Below are 25,784 nucleotides of genomic sequence, written 5' to 3' on the forward strand. Positions count from 1 at the left end.
TGGGCCTGGCTAACTAAAGTGTTTAAATAAAAACTGATTCAAAAGTTCAATTTGCTCAAAATTATTGCGTCAGTCTATTCAACAAGTAAAAAAATCATAAACAAAAGAAAGTTGATTTTGATTGTGATGTTTTGTTGTCCCACGTGATTAAATTTACGCAATTTTTTTTACGCATGATTAAATAAAGTTTTATTTTTTCCAAAATTTTATAATAATTTGTAAAATTTGAAACTTAATGCAATAAAATTTGTTTTTATTAGACTAAATGTCGACGGTTATTAGATTAAATGTCGATTGTAAAATTTAGGTTTTGGAAAAATATCTATTAGGTCATATAGATTTTACGTATTGACATAAACATTATTTTTGGTAGAATCTATAATAAATTTATTATGTGTGATTATTTTGTGGTTTTATTATATTAGCCTTATAATAAATATATTTATATGTTTTATTTAGGTTAGATTATTTTAAAAGTTACTGATGTATAAATTCTCATACATTTAACAAGGTGTTTTAAAGGGCTAGCGCGGCTGAATTTCGCGATTTGCGGAAATACGGCAATTAATCGTTGCATTTATTCGTGTCAATATATTGGTTTATTTATTATGTCGTGATATAAGTCAAATTTTTAAAAGTTTAATATCAAACAAAAAAACATACTTCTTAGAAAAGAATAAAACAACAATAAATAAAAATAAATGTTTATTGAATTGTACTTACTTTACTGCAAAAGGCAATAAGTTACATTTGTGAAACTGTATTTAACTTATTTCTAACCCTGTGGCATTAACTTCCTGTTTGTCTTGTGTTTAATATGTGAACGTTAAAACTTAATTGAACAACTTTTAACTTATTAGAAATTAAAAAGGTGCAAAAGATTAGTAGTTGTATATAAATAAAATTAATACTAGGTAATTGTTATGGTTTAAATATATTAAATATGTTTACAAACTTTGTTTTATTTCAATAGTTTAATGTTTAGTACATTGTTATTTGTTTAATACAGGTTTTTATTATTAAAAAATAGGTACATATGTGTAAAACTATGTGTAAACTACGTTTTTAAATAGGTTTGGTTTAAATTAATTTAAATAAAATTATAATGTCTGATCGTTCACCACAACGTGTAATAATGTCTGTTAAAAAAAGGCAAGTTCGTTATTATCATAGGTCTCAAGTATTTCGCAAATCTCGAAGTGAAAGAACAACCCGAAGAAAAAAGAATATGCGAATTAAGGTTGATGTATCGAAGCCAAGTTTTCCTTATGAAGAGCCAAGGTATTGTGTTAAACTTGCTATTCACCATGGGGTTGCGGCATTTTACACTGACTACGTGTTGAGGTACGATGCAACGTGCTATTGTAACGAACTTTGCGACTTTGTTTGCGGGGAAAAACCTAACAACGTCAACAAAAACAATTCCACTGACAACAAACTTCAAATTCCAACTAGGCCAAAATCTTTAAGTACAGATTCGGGTTTTTATGAATCATATTTTACCTTGGAATCACCTACAGAAACAGTTCAATCAAATGAATTTGTAAATATTGACGTAAGTCATCAAAGTGTATGGTTCTGTCGCTCTACCCCATTAGAAAGTGCTGCAGATTACATTACGACCTCGTGCAATGTACTATCGGAGTCGGCTACAGAAAACGAATGTTCGGGTCCGCCGGGTAGCTTATGTTTTCAATGGCATCGGGATTTACAGAAAAGCATAACTGTGGTTAAGGAAAACCACAAGTCATGGCCTATATCTGAGTCAAATGCGTTTACAGATATACGTAAATCTCTTCTGGAATATGACCGAAGAGAAAGGGCAAACTCTAATTCAAGATTGCACTCTTCTAATGAAGTATTTAAAAGGTTGCGTAATTTGCCAACCCAACAAATCATAAAAGATAAACAGTCTAGTATATCCAAATCTAGCTTACAATCATCTTACTCTGATTCAAACTCAATTTTTTTAAAACACTTTAATAACAGCCAAGAAAACCTTTTAATAGGAGTAAATTCGAATTTAAAAAAATCTGTCAGTTCGTCGCTTAAATCATTAACTACCAACATTACGCCAGTAAAATCTAGATCAACTTCATTTAGGATCGATATTTAACTATTATAAATATAGATTAATATTATATTTACTAGATACTACATGTTTTCTTATGTGTTGTTGATTGGTATGGTTTTTTATTCATGCTTAGATGTTAATTTTTTGACCGTTAATCTTTTTTAAGGTGTGTAAAAGCTGCATTACGTCTCTAGGTAGGTAAGTTTTAGACGATATTAAGAGTTTTGTTCATTTTACAAATGGTACACTATATTTGTTATTTAAACTAATACATGTTCGAATTTTGGCGCTATAAAAGCTTGCATGTAAATTTATTGAATTATATCAAAGTATTTTTCAAGTTTTTTTAACAAATCCATACTTATTTTTCTAACTTTATAAACCTAAATACAAGCGTGAAAGTGTATAAAATATTTTGTTAAAACCATTCAATTTAGTTAAATTAAAGCACAAAAGATCAAAAAGTTTGTTCACCAGGCTAAAGTCAATGGTCTGATGGTAAAACAGTTTAACTCTATTTTTACTCTTATTTTGTTATTTTTTTCATAATTTTTGAGAAACAGAGGAACATCAATTACCTATAATTTTTCATAATTAGGGTATTTATTGTTGATATTGCTACCCTAGGCAATATTTTTTGAATTATGCTAGCTTAATTTGACCCGTTTAGTCTTTTGTTTAAATCGTGGGCAAAGATTTAAAGCTTTAAATTATTTTACCTGCCTTCACCAGTCTGCCAGTTACAAACATTCTAAATTTCACTACTTTACACATATTAGTAAAAAATAGTTGAAGATTCGAACGAACGGCAGTACAATTGCCATACCCAATTTCAGATTAAACTATAAGCAGAAATTGCGTTTGGACAATCAGAAAGCCGACGCCATTTTTATCAGACTGTCAAAGAGTACTAGTATTTTCTTAGCAAACTATTCTGCTATTTTATCTATGTTCTTGTAGTTGATTTTAGATTTCAACTGTAGCTTGTTTATTTAACAGCGTTGCTTTTATAGGAAAACTTAATCAACTCGTTCCTAATCAATCACGAGTCGCTGCTTTTTAATTGGTATGCAATTCCTAGTTATTGCTTAGCTTTGTTTTTGTTTAATTATGTTGACGATTTTATTGCTTGGTGCGTTGCATGATACAAAAGCACCCCGACGTTTGTTGAACTAGTTTTGCTTTTTATTTAAGTAAATTTCAATGCCGCAGCAGGGAATCTATTGTGTTGTTATCGACGTTTGGGTTAAGCCATCACGATTTCCCCTCGCAATGGCTTATAAAGTGCTATATCTTAGCATTTTTTAAATATTTAAATTTTCCGCTCAGTTGGTATCATAAAAATTGTTTCATGGGAAGTAGGTTATAACAAAAAAATTAAAGCCCTAGTAAAATATTTTTAAGAACGAATTAAGTTTGTTAAAGAAAACATTTATAACTGTAATATTGTTAATATTCATTAATAATATATTAAAAATAAAAACACTTGTGATAGAATTTCACTTGGCAACTTCGAAATTCTAAACTGTAATCTTGGTATATTTGTTATTTATTTAAAAAACACAATATTTAATTGTAGTTTTTAAAACAAAAAAAAAATTATTAAGGTTAAAACTTTTAAATTAGTTACAATAACTTAGTGGTAAAAAAAGTATTACAATCTGTAAAACGTTTTGAAAATGTTTTTGTTTTATATCGCCGGCATTCATTTTGATGTTGTATAGCACAATTTTTTTATTTTTACCTATGTGAAAAAAACTATGTTATTTTTGTATTCAATTTAAAATAGGTAAGAGGAAAAAGTTATTTTTAAATGGCAAAAAATCCGGGAAATTTTATTTACTTGAATTTACAAATTTACAAAACTAAGTTTAAAACGTTGCTTAGTCTGCTTTGTGATTATTTAGTTGTTGTCCGATCCTAACTTGGGTTTATCTATACTTTATATTTTATAAACATATGAAATAGCTAAATAACATATGTAAGTCTACTTTTTTATATTGACAATCGATTTCCATTTTGTCGTTTGTTTATTTTCTCTCTCATTTTTTATTTTCTTGAATTTCCGCCGCCCTATAGTTAAAATAGAGTTGTATAGTTTTGATAAAAAAAACATGTAATTTAATGAAATTTTAACTTTTTATTATTTTATTGATTTAAATTAAAGAAATTTAAGTAGGTGACTGTCCCGTAATTTGATAAAATGGTGAAAATTTTCTGAGTAATTATTTTAAGAAAAATGTGGTATGCATTCTTTTTAATTTTAGATAAAAAATTTTCCTGGTAAAAGGTTTTCGGTAAAATGTTCTTCGGTCCTATAATTATTGTTTGGTCAATTAGTTCGACAAAACCTCTATCCGGCAAAAATGGTTTATTAGTAGTAGATTAGGGATTTATTTATATGACTAAAAAAAATCCGCAATCCACTTATGCATTCCGCTTTTTTGTTGGTTTCAAATAGCCAATTTAAAACTTTATGGTATAATGGTTTAGTCTGCTTTTTATCATTTTTTTGGAAAAATGTCGCTCGTTACACCTCCACGGAGAACTATTGAAGCTGGCAAATTAAGTCCTGTAGTCAAGAATACTTCACTTAGAAGACGGTATCTTTTTAATCGATCAAAAAAATTAGTTTGGGCTGCTATCAACTTTTTGACTGCGATTTTACTGTTTTATGAGCTGTAAGTATTAAACATGTGGCAATTTTGTACAATGAATGCACCCGCACTATACTACCATCTATTTTTGGTGACTTTTTAATTGACCTGTTTGCACATTTGTGCGACATCGAAGCCTTGCTGCTAAAAACGTTGCTATGTGCAGGTGTTATAACAAGCAATTTTTTTAATCAACTTAGCGATATGTCATTTAGTATATTCTGAAAAAAATGGTGTGAGCAAGCATGCGTACTATTATGTTGGCTCAATTTGTGCACTCAGGGTTTATATGTGAATATATAGGTTAGCACAGTTAATATATAAAATAACATAGTTAATTAGTAATTTGTTATACACTTCATTAATTTTATTGATGTTTATAGTTAGATTAAACGAAATGTAACAAAAGCTAACGACAACGTTACCCGTTAATGTTAAAATTTATTTAACACAAACAAAGAAACATTTCTTACAAAAACAATAGTTTATATATTAGTTGATATTATAAATGTACAAACATAAGTTACATCTAGTTTTTAAAGCAGACGTAATGGCAAGATGATGACGGCAAGATGGCATTTATATACACTGTTTAAAAAGTTACAGTGTTTAAACTCGGTAACTGGCGACATTGAACATATGTACAACTTAGCATGGTTTACTCGTAAAAAGATTGCTCTTACCATAGTTTACTTTTAAAGTTAAACTAAAAGTTAAATTTTAATGCAAAATATAGTTAAAAATGTTTATATATTTTTGTAGCTAAAAATAGAAAGAATTGCTTAAATTTAAATATTTACAAATATAGCTGCAAAATTTGCATTTACGAATTTTTTTTTATCTAATTTTCAGATTACCACTGATTTAAATAAGATTAAAAAATATAAAAAGATGTCAATACTGTGTGTGTGCATGTTTTTTAAAATAAGGCATGCAAAACATAAAATTTAGTCAGGCATTTTTTAACAAAAAGTTGTTTTTTTCTTTGTTTTTTTATAGGTTTGTTTAACTGTTGTTTTAACCCTTTTTTAAATGTTAAAATGTTGTTTTGATGTGTTTAAATGAAGTTATGCAATACTTATTTCATTAAAAAAATGAAAAAAACTCAATATTTAGGATGTTTAAAACTATGTTAAATTACTGATATATTTTTTTTGTTAAAACACCCCTCACCAAAAATTAATGAAAAAAAATCAAATTAGTTTTTAAACAAATTAATCTTTTTTTCAACTAATTTTTATGTACAGTTCTTAAATGCAAACTTTAAAAAAGTGACAAATACATTTTAATTTTTAAACTTTTAAACTTGTGATTTGGACTAATGTGTAATTTACTTTATAATGTAAAATTTTTGAATTCTAAAAAACGTTATTAATAAAAAATTCTGAATATGTATATACCTAACTAACTACGTAAAATAATTATTTTTTAGCAATGTAAAACTGCTCCAAAGTCTATTTGGAATTAATGGAACCTTCCTTTATTATGTATTGTTACTTTCTGCTGTTATATTTATGTCAAATGCAGTAATTGACTTTGTCCAAGCAGCCCAACTTTCATTTGCTTCACCAAATTATGCCCTTTCACTTATTCAAAGACAATTGATGGGAATTAAAAAAACGGGTAGACTTATTATTATTTCAACTAATTTAAAGTTTTTTATATAAAACTTTTAACTCGGTTTTATTATTTTAAATAAGTACTGTTAAAGTAGGTAGGCATTTTTATTAATATTTTAGTAATCTTGTTTTTTTGGTTAAATTTTTAGATATGAATTTCTTAAATGTTGCTGCTACTACACCATCACAAAATGAAGTTTTATCTCGGCCACCAACTTTATTTAGTTTATCAAATTTAACAAAAAATCAACATACAAGTACTCCAAAAAATGAAAGAAGGTATCCCAATTATTTTTAAAGTTAGTGATGGTTTTGGTAGAACAATATTGTTTTACGTCCGTAGTGAATTAATTTAAATTTTTTTGGTTGTTGAATAATACAAGAATGTAAAATTCTGGCTAATTTGTTCCAAAAATAATTGCTAAATTAATTGTATGTCTTAATCCATGTTTATTGGGTGGCGTCTATTCAGTAGAACGAAATTGCCTAGTGTGAATTTAAATTAAGTTAAAAATAACATTTCATAGTTTGTAACATAATACAGCAATATATGTTAATATTTAAAACTAATATGGTAACAGTTTACCTAAGAACAAGATTACCCTTGGGCCTATTTTGGGGCATTTTTATTAGTTTTGTATTGCCATAATATAAAAAAACTTGATCTAGATTTTTACTATGCTATGTTTATTTTTCCGATAATGAGCATTTGTTGGTAAAGTTATTGTTGTTTAAACTTTTTTGGATTTTGAACCAAAATGTAGACAACTTTATGTGAAAATTTTAGTATAAACATATAAAGTAGGCATTTTTCTAAAATAAACGTAGGTGTTTTTTTTTCTAAAATAAACATAGATGTTCCACTGAGATAATAAACTTTGATTATTTTGATGGATTTTTTTAAATTTACTAAAATATTTTATTATTTGATTCATTTGTAGCAACCCCCATCCACCTAGTCCTAGTTCATCTTTTCACACTTCTTTTGAAACACCTAAAAATAGCTTGGTGCAAAATAGTGGTGGGTCACCTATGTTTGATCTAAATAAATCTGAAAGAGTAAGCATTTTAATATTCATATAGCTTACTATATTTGTTGTAAATCCCTTGAAAGAATAAAATAGTTTTTTGGACATTTTTTATATACAACATAACCTTATGGTTTAAATAATGACATTTATCATAAGGTATGGAATAGTTCCATTGATTCTTTTGGAGGCAATTCGTTTTTAAGAAATAGAAAATATGGAGGTTTGCCATGTACGTATCCTATTTCAATAAATGTTTAAAGTTTTAAGATATTATTAATTTAATATTTATTTATTATATTTGGTAGTATCACCTGAACAATACATGACTGACCAGAAAACATTAAACACTTACTTGAAAAGTTGCTATTTTAAACAACAATCAAAGATATGTAAGCTCTTCTTTAAAGCATGTTGATTAATAAATATATAACTGAATTAATACATAAAACTTGAATTAAAAAAAATTAGTCATTTTAAAAGTTTTTTTGTATGTTTTAAACACTTTGTCAGTTAAGTTTAAATTCTTTATTTCTGTTAGATTTCTTCAAAATTATTATTTTAAAACAGGCTCTAATAACTCCTCGCTGTGGAACCAAACTATGCTTGAAAGTTCAGCTGAACTAAGTAAAAATCAATACCAGATATCATCAATGTCACCCAAGTCTCAAATTACCAGCAAAACCAAAGATAATTCAGCAAAAATTGCTGCTGCTGAGGTATAGATTAATTGTAATTTAAATTTGAACAAGTTAAATTAAAATTTAATACAAAATTTTTTATTTTTTATTTTTAACAACACTATATTTATAGTATTGGAAACAAGCTGATGTAAATAGCGACACCTTACGACATTGGATGGCAAATTTACGCAGATGGATATCTGTAACTATTTTAAGCGGCCTCGTTAAAGAAATAGATGATATTAATGAATCTCTTATAAAAATTGGATGCAATGAAGTCCAGGTAAAAAAACCTAATTCATTTTAATTATATTGTTAACTTTATATCTATATTGAATATTGTAATTAAATAACATGAAAAACTATTCAAACTCATTTAATGAAGTTATTAATAAATTATTGTAGTTACTAGTTTTGTGTATTTTTATTTATTGCAGGTATATTAACTTGAGGTTAAATCGAAATGAATTGAAAGGTTTTAATAAATTATTTTACGTATTGCTTGATTTTAAATACGAAAGCGGTTTTATGAAACACCATTTAAACCGTTTTATAATAAAGCTAATATAAAGGTTGGGTTTTAAAAATCTTTGTGTTGTTTTAGTATTATGGGTTTTTGTATTTCAGATTGGAGAATCTAGTTTATCCACCATTAAAATGATTCAACAATTAAAAACAAACCAAATCCAAAAACTGAGTTTAATTGTACCTTATTTGGAAGTTACACCACATCAAGAGTATCTAGTCTCACGACTTCGGATTTTGTCTTCTGGAGGTTATATGAGTGAGTTTTCTTGGGATAAAGGTGGTTGTCAAGAAAACAGCAAATGGGGTGAAGAGTTAATAACAGATAGTTCACTAATCATGCATTTGTTGTGTGTTTATATGGATCAGCATTTGCCTCCCCATCCCAGGTTACTTTGTCAATTTTCTTAATTTCATCAGATAAAACCTTACGTGACTATACAAATCTTTAAAAATATATTATAGGTATTGCGTAATTTACTATTGCTTGTTATATAATGTTAAACCGGCAGCGTGGTGTAGTGGTAAGAACACTTGTTACAACACCATGACGTCGTGGATTCAATCCACACTGCTCCCATGCTGTAGCGCCATCGAGTAAGGTGCTATAAACGGTAAAAACTCTTGCTGAGCCAGCACTTAATCAGCAGCATAATTACCTGGCAATCATATTTTTTATAATATTTCAAACCGCTAAAAGGCAAGTCGAGACTGGGTCGGAGTAAATGATGTTACTCTATGTTTAGTTCGCGCATTCGACCTTCCCACATCGAGGATAAAGATATATAAAAAAAATATTATACTTATTGTCTAATTTACTATTGCCTGTAGTTATATATTGTTATTGTATTTACATTTAGCAATATTTAAAATGCTAAAACTAACAAGGTACATTGAGTTATTTTTAGATTTTTTATTTTAGATTTCCTGATGGTACAACTTTCACTTCACAACATTTTGCTGCAGTAAAATCACAAGCGTTAGATGCGCCAAACTCAGGCTACCCTCTAATATTTCAAAGTAAATTACATCCACCTCATTACAAATTGATTACTTCGGATTCAGTTTACGATCTTCCCCCGGTATTTGATTTTATGGTGTTTTTTGTTTTAAAAATGTAGTCTGTATCTGTTACTATGTAGAAAATGCACATTTCTTCATACTGATTTTTTTAGGTTAATAAAACCATACTGATTTTCAGGATCAACTTACCCAATTAATAGTTACAAATATTAGGTCATCTGTATACCACCAATAACTTAATAAGTACATATAAAGTCTTCATTGGTACCGATTACATGTAATATAATGACAAGTGTAATTGCTATTACCGTCATTAGCTTAAATATTATCTTTGGTTACCGTAATCGTGTAAATAAACTTACTCAATTTCCTCTTGACCGGCCCCTTACTAATAGCCATAGTAACGGAAACGTGTATTTTATATTTACCGCACTTTCGGGTATTATTCATAAATACGTTAATGAGAATATGTAGGAACTTGCATTTGATTTAAGTATCATAACATTTAAATAAAAATGTAAGATTCTGTTTAAAGGTTAACATCTTTTGTCGTTTGTTTTTTCAAGGGCCGTTACAACATGTTGTGCACTTTACTACTATTTTTACACCTTGTTAAGATCAAAAACTCGGGAATGATGGGGTAAGTACTCTTGACATTTTATGACGTCATAACTTGTGTCAATTAAAAGTTTTTACGTCATCAAAAAAGACGCCGCGGTTGTAATCACGTGGGGCACTATTAACTTACAAGCTCTAACTAACTTCCTTTCTATTTAGTATAAGGGTGACGTCAAAAGAGAATTTTTTTATGAATAGAATATTTGAAAAGTATTTCCGCATATTCTAACATTAAGCGATTTTTTTACAGACACGTCAACCTCGGACTTTCTGGAATTAACATTCTATGTGTAATTGATGACGTCATCAGTTCTTGGAAAACTCATATTTAATCACAAAAGCTGCATGTGTAATTTTACGGGAGTCTACGATTCACATTTTTGTAAACGTATTTGTTTTTGCTGCCTAGTTCAAATGTATCAAATATTATTAGTAGAAAAAAAAAGTTGCACAAGTTATTTTTTTAAAGAAAAATATTGTTGCCTTAAACGTTTTTAAATTATGCTGAAATGCAAATCTGTGGAAAAATTCTTTAGAAGCTATTTTTTATAATGATTAAAACAAATAACGTAATAAATGTCAAAAAAACCTTTTCATGACAGTCAAAAGTTTAAAATTTAACTAAATTTACTTAGCAATTATATTGGAGGGCTTATTACAAGTATTTGAAGAATAATTGTAACAATTACTACGAGTGGTAACATTATTAACTTAATTACCAGTAAATTGATATATAAAAAATTAGTGTTTAAATAGTGTTGATTTAAGTTGTGTCTCGTAAGCAGGTTATGTTTTAACACTAATATGTTCATTTGTAAATATTTTCAGGAATAGTTTATTAAGCCCAATACAACATAAATTATGTCATTTTATTGTTTTAAAGGTATTTTGCATTTAAAATCAACATTAAAAAAACATGTTGTATTTTAAATAATTTTAGTAAGTGGCGCATATATGTGATTTTTGGCAATCTAAGTTTTTTATTTAACAACTTGACCAACAAACAAAGGCCGATTTAAATATTAAAGAAGTGCGTATGTTAAATGTTCTGAAAGCTTGACAATTCCCATAAGATTTAAGTAAATCCCATGAATCACCAAAGTAAATTCGTTTATATACCTTATACACCGAGAGAGTGGAACGGGAGTTAGCTTAGCGTTTATAGCTTACGGAAACCAACTGCAACAAGCTAGTTAAAAAAAGCGATTGAAATCTTTTTTCGCGCTACGTTGGTTTATTTGGTCGCCCGCACTCGTGCTTAATAACACAAGCGCATGTTTTAGCGATTTTGAGTCGATTAAAGAAGCCAGCTATGTAGGTAAGCCAAAGAAATTCAGATTTAAAGCATAGCAGACTTTCTACTTAGCATTGAAAAGGAATTATCGCAGCCTTTTTCGTTTTTGTTTTACTTTAAAAACCTAGTTTTGTATAGTTAAAGTAACATTTTATTGTCGAAGTTGTTACGTTTTAACTTTAACGTGTGATTTGTACTTATACTATATTCTAAATTGCCAACCTTTATTTTTATTGTAACATATAAATATATAAGCTATTGTATAAACTTGTTAGCAAAATCTTACCACTGTTTGCAGTTGTATTTAAATCTAATTGTGTACCAAAAAAATACAAGTTTTAGATTGTTCTAATAGTTTAAGGTTTGGTTGAACTTCTGCGCAATTTACGGACTTTGATTTGTTCAGTGAATGACGAAATTTTCGGCCGTGCGTGCAAGATAACAGGGTAAAACATTGTTTATTTTGGTGGGTTTAAGATAATAATTGATTGTCGGTGTTTTATATGTCGGTGTTTTATATGGCTTAGTTCTGTCGTTGAAAGTGCACCAGTCAGCCAGTGTCACTGGTTTGTTGCTCTTTATTACTTGTTTGGCGTCTAATAGTTCAACTTAAACAGAACTTAATTCTCTCCCAAAAATTTTTGGCACACTTCAACAAATAACGTTCTTACTAAAGTACAAATTTGGTTTTATTTGTCAAAGGACGAAATTGTTGTGCACAGACATGACTGTATATGGTGTAATTGGTTTTAATTGAACGATTGAAACGTCGTTGTCCTATTTACGATGAATATGTTGACCAATTATTACACAATTTCGGGGCGCATAAAGATGTGTGCGGTACATAATTAATAGCTTTTGCAGTTTAATTTAGTTAAACAAATGTGAATACGTTAGTTATTTACGGGATGTTGTAGACTGTTACATATTAATTTACTTACAGCCTTCTTTAACAAAGTTGGTAAAATTTAACAAATAGCAAATATGGCGATTTTATATCGTGTGATGTTTTTTTTGACCGTGTTAACGATATCGCAAACATATCCATTTGGAAGTTTCCCTAATACTAGAAGTCGAAGACTTCCCAACCCAAGACAAATTTATCGAAGTCAAAGCATGCTTCTACGCGGTAGAAGACAAGGAAATCCACTAAGTCGAGATTCTAACCCGAAATTAAACAAAAACTCAAACTTACCACTTAACCAAGAACCCTTAAATCAAAACCAAATAACAGCTACCGAAAAATCTACTGGCGTTGATTCAAGTCAAAACCGAGATGAACATCTTATAGGTGATGTCACTGCACGTAATTCGAACTACCCCAAAGAAAACGCGTTTCAAGAAACCGATGTTCCTTCAAATAGACAAAGCCCGGTGAATCAAAAATCCAACTTTGTTGCTGATCAAGACCGATTTGCCCAAAAACAAATTCCATTATTTCGGGATGGTAATTTAGATTTTCAAGACCCCAATATACCATATAGTTCAAACCAAAATTCAAGATTTCGTGAGGAAATAAATCCTGCATTTAAAAATCTTGAAAACCCAGGTTTTCCGATTCATCAAAGCCAACAATATGACATAGAACAACCAAAGTTTTTGCCTAATCCAAATCCCACATTTCGGTTAAATCCTAATTCGCAATATAGACCAGATGGCAATCCTCCCTTCAAATCAATTCAAAATTCTCAATTTGGATTGAATTCTCAATTTAGATCTAATTTAAATTCTGATCTGAATTCTCACTTTGTACAAGGACAAAATCGCCCTGTTTCTTCAGAACAGGAATCACATTATAAGTTGAATCACAATCCTTTGTTTAATCCTAGTGAGATTTCAAAGGATGGCACAAAACAACAAAATATTCCTGTAGGCTCTGATCAAAATGGCCAAGTTAACCAGAATCCTAACCCGTTATTTGGATCCCACCAAGATTCTCAATTTAATCAGGACAAGCCTAGATCGAATCAGTTTTTTAGACCAGAAGAAAATGTTCCTATTGGTTCTAATCAAAGCCCTTTATATGCATCTGATTTAAATCCTTCAAGATTTGGGTTATATCAAAGTCAAATTCCAGGCTCCAATGAGAAATCAAAATTTCAATCTAGTTTAGGCTTGAATCCGTTATTGGGTGCCAATCAAAATCCATCTTCGCTTGAATCCAACCAAATTACTCAATTCGGTCAAAATCAGAATTCTCAATTTAACGGTAACCCTAACCAATTTATGCCTGATCGTAACTTACCAAATTCTTTCTATCAAATAAATAAGGACCCACAGTTTACAGAAAATACTAATTTACAATACCAAACTGATCAACATAACTCTGAAGGAAGTGTCCTTACGAATCAAAACCAAGGATTTACAAATAATGCAAATCCTTCATTTGGCAGCCGCGATTTAAATTACTTACCAAACATCGGGGAAGAACAAAACAATGGTAACCCTAAATATTTTTTCAGGTTGTTATTTTCTTTTTATAAAATTGCGAATCATACCGGCTTAAGTTTGTTTTGTTGTTTGCACAAATCTTTTTGGTTGTATTTTGATAAAGCCCTTGCTTTAAACTCGATCATTTATAAGTGGAATTTAAAATCGCTAACCTTCTTTGTTGTTTTAGAAATTTCTTCTGAACGTAATAGTCTAGCGTCATGCGACAAGAGTCTATGTACAGACCCCCCAAATTGCATGAACGTTACCGAATCTGCAGATGAATGTTGTCCGACCTGTGAAACGCATGGATGTCAATGTGAAGGCTACCAATACTACGATTGTGTTTCAAATGGTTTTAAGTAGGTTTATTGTTTTAAATAAACTTAATTGATTTTGTTAAAAATAAACGTAATTGATTTTGTTAAAAATAAACTTAGTTGATTTTGTATTATCACCTTTACGCATATTTTTGGAATACTTTTTGTTTCAGAAAGGGAATGGTACCAGAGGGCAAATCTTATTCTGTTGATAGCGGTAGTACTGTATGCAGTTGTCCAACGGGTGGTGGGGCTATTCTTTGCAGGTATAAAACGTATCAATATGTTATTTGGGTAAACATACGGTAGTTTTTATAATTAAAATATATTTTTAACTTTATTTACAGCTATCAAGGATTTGCAGACTCTCCGCAACCTTTGTTCGAGCAAAATACTCCTAAACTTTTATGTCCTGAACCACCTTCCAATTGCATAAAAACTTTAACACGAGAAGACGGCTGCGTTGAATGCTTGGGTGTTGGTTGCATTTCAGACGATGGAACTAAGCATCCTGCGGGCGCAAGGTTGGCAATTTTTGCATGTCTATCTTAAGTTACACGTAATAATAGTTTCAAAACCAAACCGCAATCTAATATACCAGATGGGAAATTACCTTTAGTCTTACCGACAGATCGAATACGATTAAAAACTAAAGATAAACAAATTTAGTTAATGGAGGAGAATGAAATATTTTAAACTAACAAGTTAACTACTTCCTATTTAGCGTTGCCAGACCATCGTGCGTAATTTGTTACTGTCCAACAGACGGTGGTGATTTCTTTTGTGGAAATGATCCCAACTGCAAAGATTCAACAGGTAATTTATTAGCATGCAATAATAATGCGTGTTTATTTTGGCTTAAAATTGTAAATACAAGCGCTAATTAAGTCGATTGCTTTAATTAATAATGCGGTTTTATGTATACATTCTACTTATTAAAACTAGAAACTCGACACTCATCTCTAGAATCAACACAAAGAGTATTACAAGATCCTCTAAAGAGCGAAAGAGGTGATTTCTTTCAAGATCAATCGATTAGAAGCTACGACAACACTGGTTACGACACAAGATTTTTGCAACCTGGTTGGAACAATTTTGACTCCCAATCATCTCAACAAGAAGACCTGGTTGTTCCACGGCAATCTGAAGTTTTAGATCCTCTCAGTGATAATGTAGTAACACCCTTGATTAAAAATCCACGTGTGCCTCTGCAAAGCGAAGTTAATAACGAAAATACAAATTCCGATGAAAATTCTCAAAGTGTTTTGCCTGAAAAACAAAAGCCATATTTACCTCAGCTACCAAGTATGCCAACTAAATTTGGTTTTCAAGGATACAATCCATTTGGGTACAGCAATGGACAACAGTATTCCCCCGAAAATTATCAGTATGGTTATAATGGATACAATCACTTAAATCAAAAAGAGCCTAATGTTGGCGGTTCACAAAATAGTATGACTCAACCTGAACAGTCAAACCGATTTTACAAACTACAACAACCCGTTTACGAGGGTTTTTATCCAATAAATCATAATTTTAATGGATACACAGCTCCAAGAAAGAATGAACCAGCGTTAACCGAGGTATCACCGGACAGTTCTGATCCAAGTGAAAATACAGATAATAACAATCAAATAGGACCACTTGGCGATTCCAACAGTTTAGAAAACACATTTGACAGAACATCTAGTAGAAATGTAGCTCATAACTTCGAAGCAGCACCTCTTCGTCCCGAAGTCTATGTTCCTGAATTGTCTAAAAATAATATTTTTAAACCTCAGACACCCGGTCATACTGTATTGAGCGATTTACCAAAGAAGACTGTGAATTTTGACACTGTTGAACCAGCAGATCCTGGATTTGTCAACGAATCGTGTAAGTATGCTTTAAGTTATACTAGTTTGAATTAATGTATATACGATACCGTCATGCTGTTAACATATGCATGGTATAATGTTAAAAGTGTATTTGATTTTTTTATCTTTGCCGTTACACCTATTTGTTTCTTGTTAGTTTACATCTAACAAAACTTAAAATAAACACGATTATTTTCCAATTTTAATAGGAATATATTAAAATAAATCTTTTTTAAACTGCGTTATCAAGAGACTGTTTAATGCCAAACCTGGTTTATTTCATTAACGTAAGTTGAGTAATAGTTACGTAATATGCGGTCCACTATTTCTTGAAAGCAATATTACCATCTGAGTTAAAGACGTAACCGGAAATAACGTCTGAATATCGGGAACGTAAACTTGTGACAAAGAGCAACATGTATATGTTTGCGTTTTTAATAGACATGTTTGTTTTCTCTTAAGGTGGCTCACTTTTCGTTACAACTAACAATCACATTTTTAATTACTTCCGCAATAATAAAAAATCGTAGTGCCGTGTCTGATCAATTCGCAACGATCAAAACATCTTCTTATACGGCAAGACTGCAGCTAACGCAATCTATGGGTTTTAAATTTAACAATGGCCGTTTGTTCGTTTGTAAAATGATACCGTTTTAGTATTGTATTTTATTATTCCTGCGTGCAGTTTCAACGTGGGCTCCAAAAAATATTTTTTAAAATCCCACCTAGTACAATACAGTTTTGTTAAAACATGTATTTTTACAATCACTAGCTAGTGAGTTTAAAATTCGTATAATTTCTTCGATTTTTAACTAACTTAGAAAGAGCGTACCTTTTTCGCCCTGGTTATTCTAAATAAATATCTACTTTAGCTATTTTTGGAATTTTTTGTTTACTTTTCCAAAGTTTAAAGGGTGGTGCCACATTAAACATAAAGCGACGGGGTTTTAACAAATACTTTTTAAACTTTGTGTTTGATTAAAAATCATTCTTGGAATTCTTGGTAAAGTAACTGTCAAATTTAAATGGGCACTTGCACTTTGACAGGAAAATGATAACTTGATTATGTGCATAAGATAGGGTTATTTTTTAGCTCACTTCTCTTGCAAAATTTGCAATATCATTATCAATCACTCAATTCGACATCGGTTCGTACAATACGCTTGTTAACACCTTTCACGAATCAATTCGCCTGGCATAGATAAGTGTGAATGTGATCGAAGCCGGTTTCCGTCTTCATTCTAAAGTAGGCCTTTAAATGTTAGAAGAACATTAACAGCGAGTTAGTTGTTTGGGTATAGTAAAACAAAATGTTTCTGTCCGTAATTTACGCCTTATTGTTGTTTAACGGTCTTTCTGCCGCTCAGCACCCAGGTCGGTATTTACGAGAATTTGATTTAAAATTATTTTAAACGGTAAAGACCCAGTTCAACAATGGCTTCGTGATGGTTTTGTAAATTATTTTTTTTATAAATTTCGAACCTTTTTAGATTATATAGTATAGACACTAAGGCGTGACTCACAGTTAATAAAAGATAGAGTCTGTCGATTATGCTTTTGACGTAGATTCTTTACGTAAATTTTTCACAACTCTTTTTTTGCAAAATTTGTGTTTATTGTCTCTTTGGGTCACGTCATTTTGATCGCTGTGGACATAAATACTCTTAATTCGCTTATCGACGTATGTATTATGGTACACGATAACAGAAGCTATTCCCCCAAGATTTTGGGTATAATTTTTTATCACTTATCTTTTGCAGCGAGATTTGAGAACGTACTTTCTGCGTGTTGTTATCAAGGAAAACAGTGGGCCTTGAGCCATAGCAGCTGCAGTGGAATTGAAGTTACCGTCAATTCTTATGCACAAACGTGTGCAGTAGCACAGGTAAAGCCACTGATTTTTAAAGCATGTTATCAGTTTGATGGTGTATACTGTTGTAATTTATTAAAGATTTCCTTTTTTTATATTATATTTTATTTTGCCTGAAATGCATATTTTATCTAAAAAAACACACGAAATAACCTGAAAAAAAATTGTTAGACACACAACAAAATAACGATAATCAGATTTTGTAAATGCGATTTGTTTTATTTGGTTAAAGGGGTCTGCAATGTATAAATGTTTTTTAATGCGTTTATTTTATCAAATAGGAAAAATGTTGTTTGGAGACAAAAACGCAAGAGCAATGCCAAGCTGGGATAACGACAGCACGAAGCATGTTGGCTTGTGTCGTACCAAATACACTAAATGAACAATGCGATCGTAATGGTTACAAGGTAAATCATTTACTTTGAATAATTTGTTTAACTATATTATTTTATAAGTTCTTTAAAACTATTATGTATTTCATAAAATTAAAAGAAGAGCGGTAACGGCAACTAAGAATAATATTTATTGCCAGAACAATGCCGCTATCGATGAAAGACAATAAGGCGATGGTATCGTTTAAAGCAAATACAGTTACGTTGTGTTTATTGGAGTAATGTTAACAATTTTATTTAAACAGAGCTGCTGTGACTGCTGTGCTCTTGGGTTAAAAGCATATGTACTTTCTTTGACTTGTGACATGAACATTTTAGGTTTGACTTTTTTAAATTGTATTTGAGACGACGACTAACGCGGTTTTAAGTATTAAAACTGTAATTGTGTTTAAGACGTTTACAAACAGCTTATGCATGTTATTTAAATTTTAAGTTGCAAGGTTTTTTATTGTTGGTTGCATCTCACAGGCGAACCATGTAACAGTGCCTTTAAGGAATGTTGTGCTAAGGGTAGACTTCTTCAACCACCTACTGACAACCGCCATTTACTATTCACATCATCAATTGCCTCTTCATTGCCCACGTCCTCATCCCCAACAGTTCCAGGTAAAAACAAATTATTAGTTTTAAACTAGGCATTCTAATGTTTTCATTCTTTTGCTAACCTATACCAAATTGTGGTCAGCCATGTATATCAAAACAATATATATACTCCCACAAAGTAGCGCAAATGAATTGGGAACAATCGTTTACTATACTTTTATCACATTTTTAAGTGCGCAAATATTTAGTTTATAAATAGTTTAGACTATTCGCGGGAACTTAATGTGGTAAATTTGCACGCAATGTTTGGATAGTCTTTAAGCGCGGTTAAATCGTCACGACGTATTTTTATAAGTAAGCTGCGTTACAAATTTACCACGCGCAAAATCCTTTCTGCTTTTACCCATATGTAAATGGCTGTGTTTTTTTGTTATCGATATATGTTTGTATTTTAACATAGCTAGTTGTTTTTAAATTTTTCCGATCATAACTTTGAATAGTTTTTAAAGCAATCAATGCAGATTATACGTTTATAACATAATGCGTCTTTATGTGGGTTATACATTTATATGTATATACTAAATAGTATTAAGATTGACTATTGATTACTTTACCAGGTATAAGTTATACATATATAGGGTAACGATAACCGGATAAGCATTAAAACAGCTGCAAGATAGTTTAATTTTTCAAGCTGAGAAACAACTTTAAACACACATGTGACTTTATTAACTGTTTAATATTAATTTAAATTTAACCTGTATTTAAACGGTTTATAGTTGCAAACAGAAAATTTGTTTTGCTAAGAAGTATTGCGTTTTTACAATATCGAATTTTTGCTGCCATATCAAAGAATGTCATTGTGGCTTGGCAGATAACCCTTTTTTAAAAATTTAATTAGTTTAGGTTTTTAAGGAGCGTTTTTTTGCAATTTTTAAATGTTTTTTTGAAACCAGAAAATAATAATTTAAGCCTTAACTGTTGAATAACAAAATAATTTATTAGACGCTATTGGCCTTTATTAAATTTTAATTTAGTAGAAATAAAATTACTTTAAATTGAAATTGTTACTTTTATGAAAAATCGCGTTTAATTTTTAGGATTTGTAATTAGGAATTATTCTATTTTTTATTGGCATGTCCTTCACGTTTGGGCAGTTTTCGAATCAATTGATTAAAAATTATGATATAATATTACAGTGTTGTACGCTTTGGTGTTTATACATTTTTAATTTTGATATTACAAAAATATTAAGGTAACAAACACAAAGATAACATATCTTCTTTTATATTGTATATTTTTTTACAGTGTTTGAAGGTCCTCGATGTACGACTCACAACAAATGTGAACAAGTTTGTATAGACTCAAATGCAGGGATGGAATGCCACTGTAGGTCGGGATATCAACTAAACCGTGACAATACCACTTGCAAGGGTAAGTAATGCTTGTTTTTTTATAGAAGGTTAAGTGACTATGTTATATGTAGAACATCTAAGCTGGGTGCAACCTATTTTGTGGTTATAGTTTCTTAGATTGTATTTTAAGGTGTGGTAACGTGGTAAAGCAGAGTCCATAATAAAAATGTTGCAAATTTTTTGAAATCTTAGAACCGTGCGTAACAACAACCTAGACTTGTGTTTTGTCTTGCATTAAAACTACCTAAACACGTTCGTAATTGATGGGCAAAGGATGTTATTCAAATGATTGATTATTAAATAAATATAGTAGCAAGCATATTTCAAATATGACTATTCTCAAGTATTGGGCTTGGATATTGAACTATGATGCTATAAAGACAAGCCAGTAGAAAAAATAATTCACACGCCTACGGTTTCCGAAAACATTATGTACAATGACGTAGGTCATCAATCTGGATAGAAAATTGATTGTAGAACGATCAGATTTTGTTGGTTCATTGAATATAACTTTGCGAGTTTAATATATAAATCCCAACGTAAACTCAAGTACAAAATCCGATAGCATTGTGACTTAGTCAATATTTTCTTCGTGTCGTACAACATTTCTTTTATTCAGACCACCATCCAAGATGTGATTGATCTAAATGTTTACAGCTATAAATCTCTTTAAGCATTTTAAGTTAGGGCACACAGTTAAATGATTAGGCAACCGTTCTGGACTTTATCTAAAATTGGGTTTAATGCCTTTGTTTACGATAAATTTTGTTAGACGCATGTTTAAAGACATTTATTGGAGACTATATGCGGAGTTTATGCAAGCATTCCATATCATAACCCAAGTTTTTGTTTTAGATGTAAATGAATGTGTGCTTGGAACCCACACATGTAAGGTTGGACAGTTTTGCTTAAATACACCAGGTGGTTTTACTTGTCAAAGACTAATTAGCTGTGGTACAGGATATGAACTAACAGGAACAAACACTTGTAATGGTATGATTAAGTATGACATGTATTTTTCGTATTAATTAATTTATATTTTAAAATGACAAATATAAATATTAATTTTAGTTTGTAGTACTTATTTTAAAATCTTTCTAAAATTTAACACTTTTAATATCATTAAATCAGCATCATTTTTGTGAAAGCCTACGCACCGTTGGAATAAAAATAGTAACCAAATCAATTACAATATTTTGGTGTTACATTAGATATAGACGAATGTGAATTGGGTTTGGACGATTGTGGATCGAGATTGGACTGTGTAAACGTGAGAGGGTCATTTAGATGTGTTCCCAAGTTGTGCGATGCTGGATATTTCACAGATGCAACTGGGCGTTGCATAGGTAAAATTTTTATTAATTAATATTTAATGTAAAAAATAACGAATTTAATTTTAAAAAAATAAACTGTTAATTGGAAGTTTTCTTAAACAATTCCTGAGTTGATATTTTTTCGGGAGTTGTTGGTTTGTTACCGCTGCTTATTTTTATATAAAAGCAAGTCTATTTAAAGTACTTCGATTAATTTACAAAAACATTGCCAAAAACATGTCTAATCTATTTTAGGCCTTTACGTAATAAATCATGCAATTCGTCGAACCACAAATGTAAATATTATAAAATTGTACCTAAAAGATTACATAAAAACTTACAAAATGTAAACAACGATTTGTCTAGAAAAAATGGTAAAATTGATCGACAACCTTCTTATTCCTTTAACTAAATACTGTTAACGCGATCAACTAAAATTAGAACGAGCGCAATATAAAAATCTGAACTAATTAATCGTCCAGGAGTTAATTGGAAGTCTAAACTTTTAAACAAAGATTTCCTTATTTTTTTAACTTTTTTTTATAGGCTACTACAAAATAAATTTAAAAAATTAAAAAACTTTGCTTTCTTTGCAATATGAAATTACGAATGAACCCTAAAATAAGTTTTAAACCAATTGAATTTCCTTTTCGGTTACGAAAACAACCAAATATGTTATTTTAGATATTGACGAGTGCAGAGCTGGTGACTACACATGTCCGCCACGTTCAACTTGCGAGAATACGGTTGGATCTTATGCTTGCTTCTGTCCTGCTGGATTCACTATCAACGAAGCCGGAGACATGTGTATAGGTTTGTCATTGGGTTCCGTTTGTTATTTGTGTATAGTGAATCATTTCGTTGATTGCAATTCATGAACTGTAGTTGATTAATTACAGCTCAAAAAATCGAATTAAACTTTTGGCATATACTCTGTTTGTTATTTTAGATGTTGACGAATGTGCTCTTGGAACAAATAACTGTGAAGAAGGTTCGACTTGTGAAAATACGAACGGCCATTTTACCTGCCATCGGCCAAAAACAATTGACTGTGGTCCTGGATATCAACCCAATTTAGATCAAACTTCTTGTGTCGGTAAGTTTTGCAAAAATCGTTTCAATGTGTGGCCAACATTTTTTTCGATTTTTTTTTTCGAGATTTAATATAAACATGATTTCATAAAATATCTGTAATTAATGCTATCATAGTAGGCAATACATTGTATTTTTGACCTAATTTGATTTAGAGTTTACATTTTGGCCAGATTTTAGGCCTTTTGTTTTACACATTTACTTAAACCTATTTTGTTTAATACCAGTTTTTAAACTAACAAACTGGATCTAAAATAAATACTCAGTATTGTTTAGATATTGATGAATGTTTGGAAGGCACTCATAAATGTAATGAAGGTTCAACTTGTATCAACGTTGAAGGTGGCTTTAGATGCCAAGATCCATTACAATGCAATAAGGGAATGCGACCTTCTCATAATCAAAAAAATTGCATAGGTATCTCTACAAACAAATCATGTTAAAAATGCAACATTGCTCATAATTTTTGGATATAATTTTAGATTTTTTTTTCTTGAACAATATGCATATTAATTTTTTTAACCCGTTGCTTTTTTATATTTAAATTCTAATCGTTATTATTTTTTAGATATAGACGAATGCGTTGAAAATAACTTGCATCAATGTGGTGTTGGTGGCGTTTGTGTTAATATACCGGGGTCGTACCGATGTGATTGCAGTAAGGGCTACACAGAGGCTCACAATTCCACAGGGATGTCTTGCAAAGGTTATTAAAATTTACTTTAAAGTATATTGCCCATTACAATGCAATCTTATCATTTTATTAGTTGTAGTCAACTTTTTTTACATATAGATATAAACGAATGCGAGAGTAACATTGGAACAGACTGCGTTTTCCGTTGCATAAACAACCCGGGTAGTTATCGCTGTGTTTGTCCAAATGGTTATAATCCCATAAACTACGGAAAAAACTGTGAAGGTATGTGTTTTAATGAATGTATTTTTGTTACTACAGGCTAATTAATTGAATTTTTTATGTGTTTTGTTCGTGTCATTTTTGTAATAGGAAACTTGTTAATTATAAATTTAACGATTAAATATAAAATGATTTCTATAGACATTAACGAATGTGAATCAGGACAAAATAATTGTGCTGCTGGCGAAACATGTTTTAACACGAAAGGAAGTTTCAGGTGTGTCAATTTGACATGTCCTGCAAATTACGCTACTCTTGCAAACAGGTACCACCACGTTTATATGTTTGTTTGATATTCTTGTCTTTAAAAAACTTGAGTGAATTTTTGCACAATGACAAAGTGCACCTGCTATAATGTTAAGATGTTTGCTTGTTAGATAACTGCTTTTTTAGTAAATTTTTTTGGTTACTTTATTTTTTTTTTGTAAGCAAGTACACTAAGTTTTTGCATGTTACACAATGACAGGCGTTGCGTGAGAAAATCATGTCGACAATCCGAAGATAAACGTGCGTGCAGTAAGTTACCCAAACAAATCTCCTTTTACAACATTTCGGCTTTTAACAACGCACCAAGTGGTAAAGCTATGTTTCGAATAAGCTTAACTAGAAGATCACCCAACGACCGCTACTACTTTTTCTTGACCAAGGGCAATGATCAAAGAAATTTTAGAGTTTCTAAAAAGAAATTAAGGAAGGGGCAAACTGGAATAGTATATACCACAAAAACATTAAAAGGACCTCAAAACTATGTTGTTGACCTTACCCTGAAGTTATATAGGCGAAGACGCTGGGCGACTTTTATATCAAGACTTTACATTTCCGTTTCGGCTTATGAATTTTAGACATTTTCAGGGTTATATTTTTTTAAAGGTTGTTAAAAAATAATTCTATGCTGTGGATTTCTACAGCACACATTATTTATTTTTTCCATAATGTATATATTTCACTATATCAGGGATTTAGGTGACGTGATTATGCGACGTCAAAATCATAAGTTTGTAAACGTGTAAATTTTCGTCGGCGGATATATTTGTGGTAGTTTTATGAGCATATTTTGTATTAACTAACCAGCATAGAAATCGTTAATGGCGTGATACGCCATTTTTAACGTATAAAAGAGATATTTGTATTAATTAACTTACTTGCCCACCTATTGACTGCTCGTCAACATTTTCACTCAAGCACATACCCTATTTTATTTATATAACTTTTAAGAACAAATTTTTTTCTTGCATTTTGCTGCTTACAAGTTTTTGCATGGGTTAAAATATTGCCGCTGTGCGGTTCGCTGAAAAGAAAATACATGAATTTCACAATTGTGTTTTTTTTGTTTTTCCCTTGGAAGACACGGAAAGCCGATAGTTAAATGCTGGAATCGAGAATTGTGTTTTACTTCTGATTGTCAGAAGCCTCAAGTGAGATTGTATAACTACAGGCATGTTGCCCTTCCATCTATTCCCATTGTCCATCGACCCATTCCGCTTTTACGATTGGGAAAGGTAATAAATCAACTATAGCTGTATCTAAAATTATAATTTTAAAATACTAGCAATATCTATTGAAATAAAATGGTATTTCAATAAAATATTTTTAAATAAAGACAAGTTCGTCTTTGTCCTTTGAAGTCAAAATTGTAAAGGGAAATAATGAAAACAAGTTTGAGCTCAGGACTGTTAGTAATATCGGAAAAGGTAAATAAAAACGCCACATTTCTATTTTTTACTCCAAGTTTCTGTTAAAACAGTATAAATACCAAAATAATATTCTGCAATAAATTGTAGTGGACTAATTTTTGCAAAAATTTAGCAACACTATTTTTGAAAAACTCAATTATCGGACCTTGGGAAACTATTTTGGAGATCTACGTGACCGAAAAATACCCTCTTTACAAAACTCCACAATTTAAAGTTGTTGTAGTGTATATATACGTGTCTCTTTATAACATATGAAACGTACTATTAGGCCTCCAAACTGGAAGTTATTGTGTGTATAACTTTTTTATCTTGCTTACACTAATTATGTATAGTTTGCTATAATTCTGTTATGTAATACTAATATTAAATAACTTTGACGTAAAGTATAATAGCTTTGAATAGCTTGGTTCTAAGAATAATAT

At 30.4% G+C, this 25,784-nt stretch overlaps 3 protein-coding genes across 4 annotated transcripts; all 3 read left to right on the top strand.

Annotated features, from left to right (window-relative positions):
- Window positions 1-1,095: 1,095 nt before the first annotated feature.
- LOC145751109 (uncharacterized) lies at window positions 1,096-2,334 on the top strand. The gene has a single exon (XM_082567192.1). It carries the CDS (start codon window positions 1,106-1,108, stop codon window positions 2,114-2,116), a length of 1,011 nt encoding a protein of 336 aa, XP_082423318.1. The 5' UTR covers window positions 1,096-1,105; the 3' UTR covers window positions 2,117-2,334.
- Window positions 2,335-4,540: 2,206 nt separating this feature from the next.
- On the top strand, window positions 4,541-10,829 carry LOC145750413 (transmembrane protein 209-like). Its single transcript, XM_082566450.1, has 12 exons — window positions 4,541-4,755; window positions 6,164-6,354; window positions 6,500-6,629; window positions 7,292-7,409; window positions 7,538-7,610; window positions 7,687-7,770; window positions 7,949-8,097; window positions 8,192-8,344; window positions 8,689-8,975; window positions 9,509-9,668; window positions 10,176-10,249; window positions 10,478-10,829. Exons 1-12 carry the CDS (start codon window positions 4,595-4,597, stop codon window positions 10,557-10,559), a joined length of 1,662 nt encoding a protein of 553 aa, XP_082422576.1. The 5' UTR covers window positions 4,541-4,594; the 3' UTR covers window positions 10,560-10,829.
- Window positions 10,830-12,017: 1,188 nt separating this feature from the next.
- Window positions 12,018-24,984, top strand: LOC145750345 (uncharacterized). Of its 2 annotated transcripts, none has more exons than XM_082566356.1 (20): window positions 12,018-13,961; window positions 14,142-14,313; window positions 14,445-14,537; window positions 14,619-14,795; window positions 14,996-15,087; window positions 15,217-16,146; window positions 17,888-18,012; window positions 18,279-18,404; window positions 18,635-18,707; window positions 18,858-18,995; window positions 20,241-20,366; window positions 21,203-21,340; window positions 21,559-21,693; window positions 22,345-22,473; window positions 22,610-22,756; window positions 23,029-23,169; window positions 23,321-23,458; window positions 23,546-23,671; window positions 23,810-23,933; window positions 24,135-24,984. In XM_082566356.1, exons 1-20 carry the CDS (start codon window positions 12,506-12,508, stop codon window positions 24,508-24,510), a joined length of 4,962 nt encoding a protein of 1,653 aa, XP_082422482.1. In that variant the 5' UTR covers window positions 12,018-12,505; the 3' UTR covers window positions 24,511-24,984. The 2 variants fall into 2 exon arrangements, with proteins under 2 accessions (XP_082422482.1, XP_082422483.1); XM_082566357.1 differs by having other exon boundaries at window positions 15,238-16,146.
- The last annotated feature ends 800 nt before the right edge of the window (window positions 24,985-25,784 follow it).

This window comes from Corella eumyota, chromosome 4, assembly GCF_963082875.1.
Source record: "Corella eumyota chromosome 4, kaCorEumy4.1, whole genome shotgun sequence".
NCBI lineage: Eukaryota > Metazoa > Chordata > Ascidiacea > Phlebobranchia > Corellidae > Corella > Corella eumyota.

What these genes read in the sequence shown, in the direction of transcription:
- LOC145750413 (XM_082566450.1), top strand. Translation starts at nt 4,595, where the DNA reads ATGTCGCTCGTTACACCTCCACGGAGAACTATTGAAGCTGGCAAATTA. An exon ending in ATCTAAATAAATCTGAAAGA is followed by an intron (nt 7,410 to 7,537) that starts GTAAGCATTTTA and finishes ATTTATCATAAG; the next exon opens with GTATGGAATAGTTCCATTGA. An exon ending in CATTTGCCTCCCCATCCCAG is followed by an intron (nt 8,976 to 9,508) that starts GTTACTTTGTCA and finishes TTTTTATTTTAG; the next exon opens with ATTTCCTGATGGTACAACTT.
- LOC145750345 (XM_082566356.1), top strand. Translation starts at nt 12,506, where the DNA reads ATGGCGATTTTATATCGTGTGATGTTTTTTTTGACCGTGTTAACGATA. An exon ending in CGGGGAAGAACAAAACAATG is followed by an intron (nt 13,962 to 14,141) that starts GTAACCCTAAAT and finishes TTGTTGTTTTAG; the next exon opens with AAATTTCTTCTGAACGTAAT. An exon ending in AGGAACAAACACTTGTAATG is followed by an intron (nt 21,341 to 21,558) that starts GTATGATTAAGT and finishes GTGTTACATTAG; the next exon opens with ATATAGACGAATGTGAATTG.
- LOC145751109 (XM_082567192.1), top strand. Translation starts at nt 1,106, where the DNA reads ATGTCTGATCGTTCACCACAACGTGTAATAATGTCTGTTAAAAAAAGG.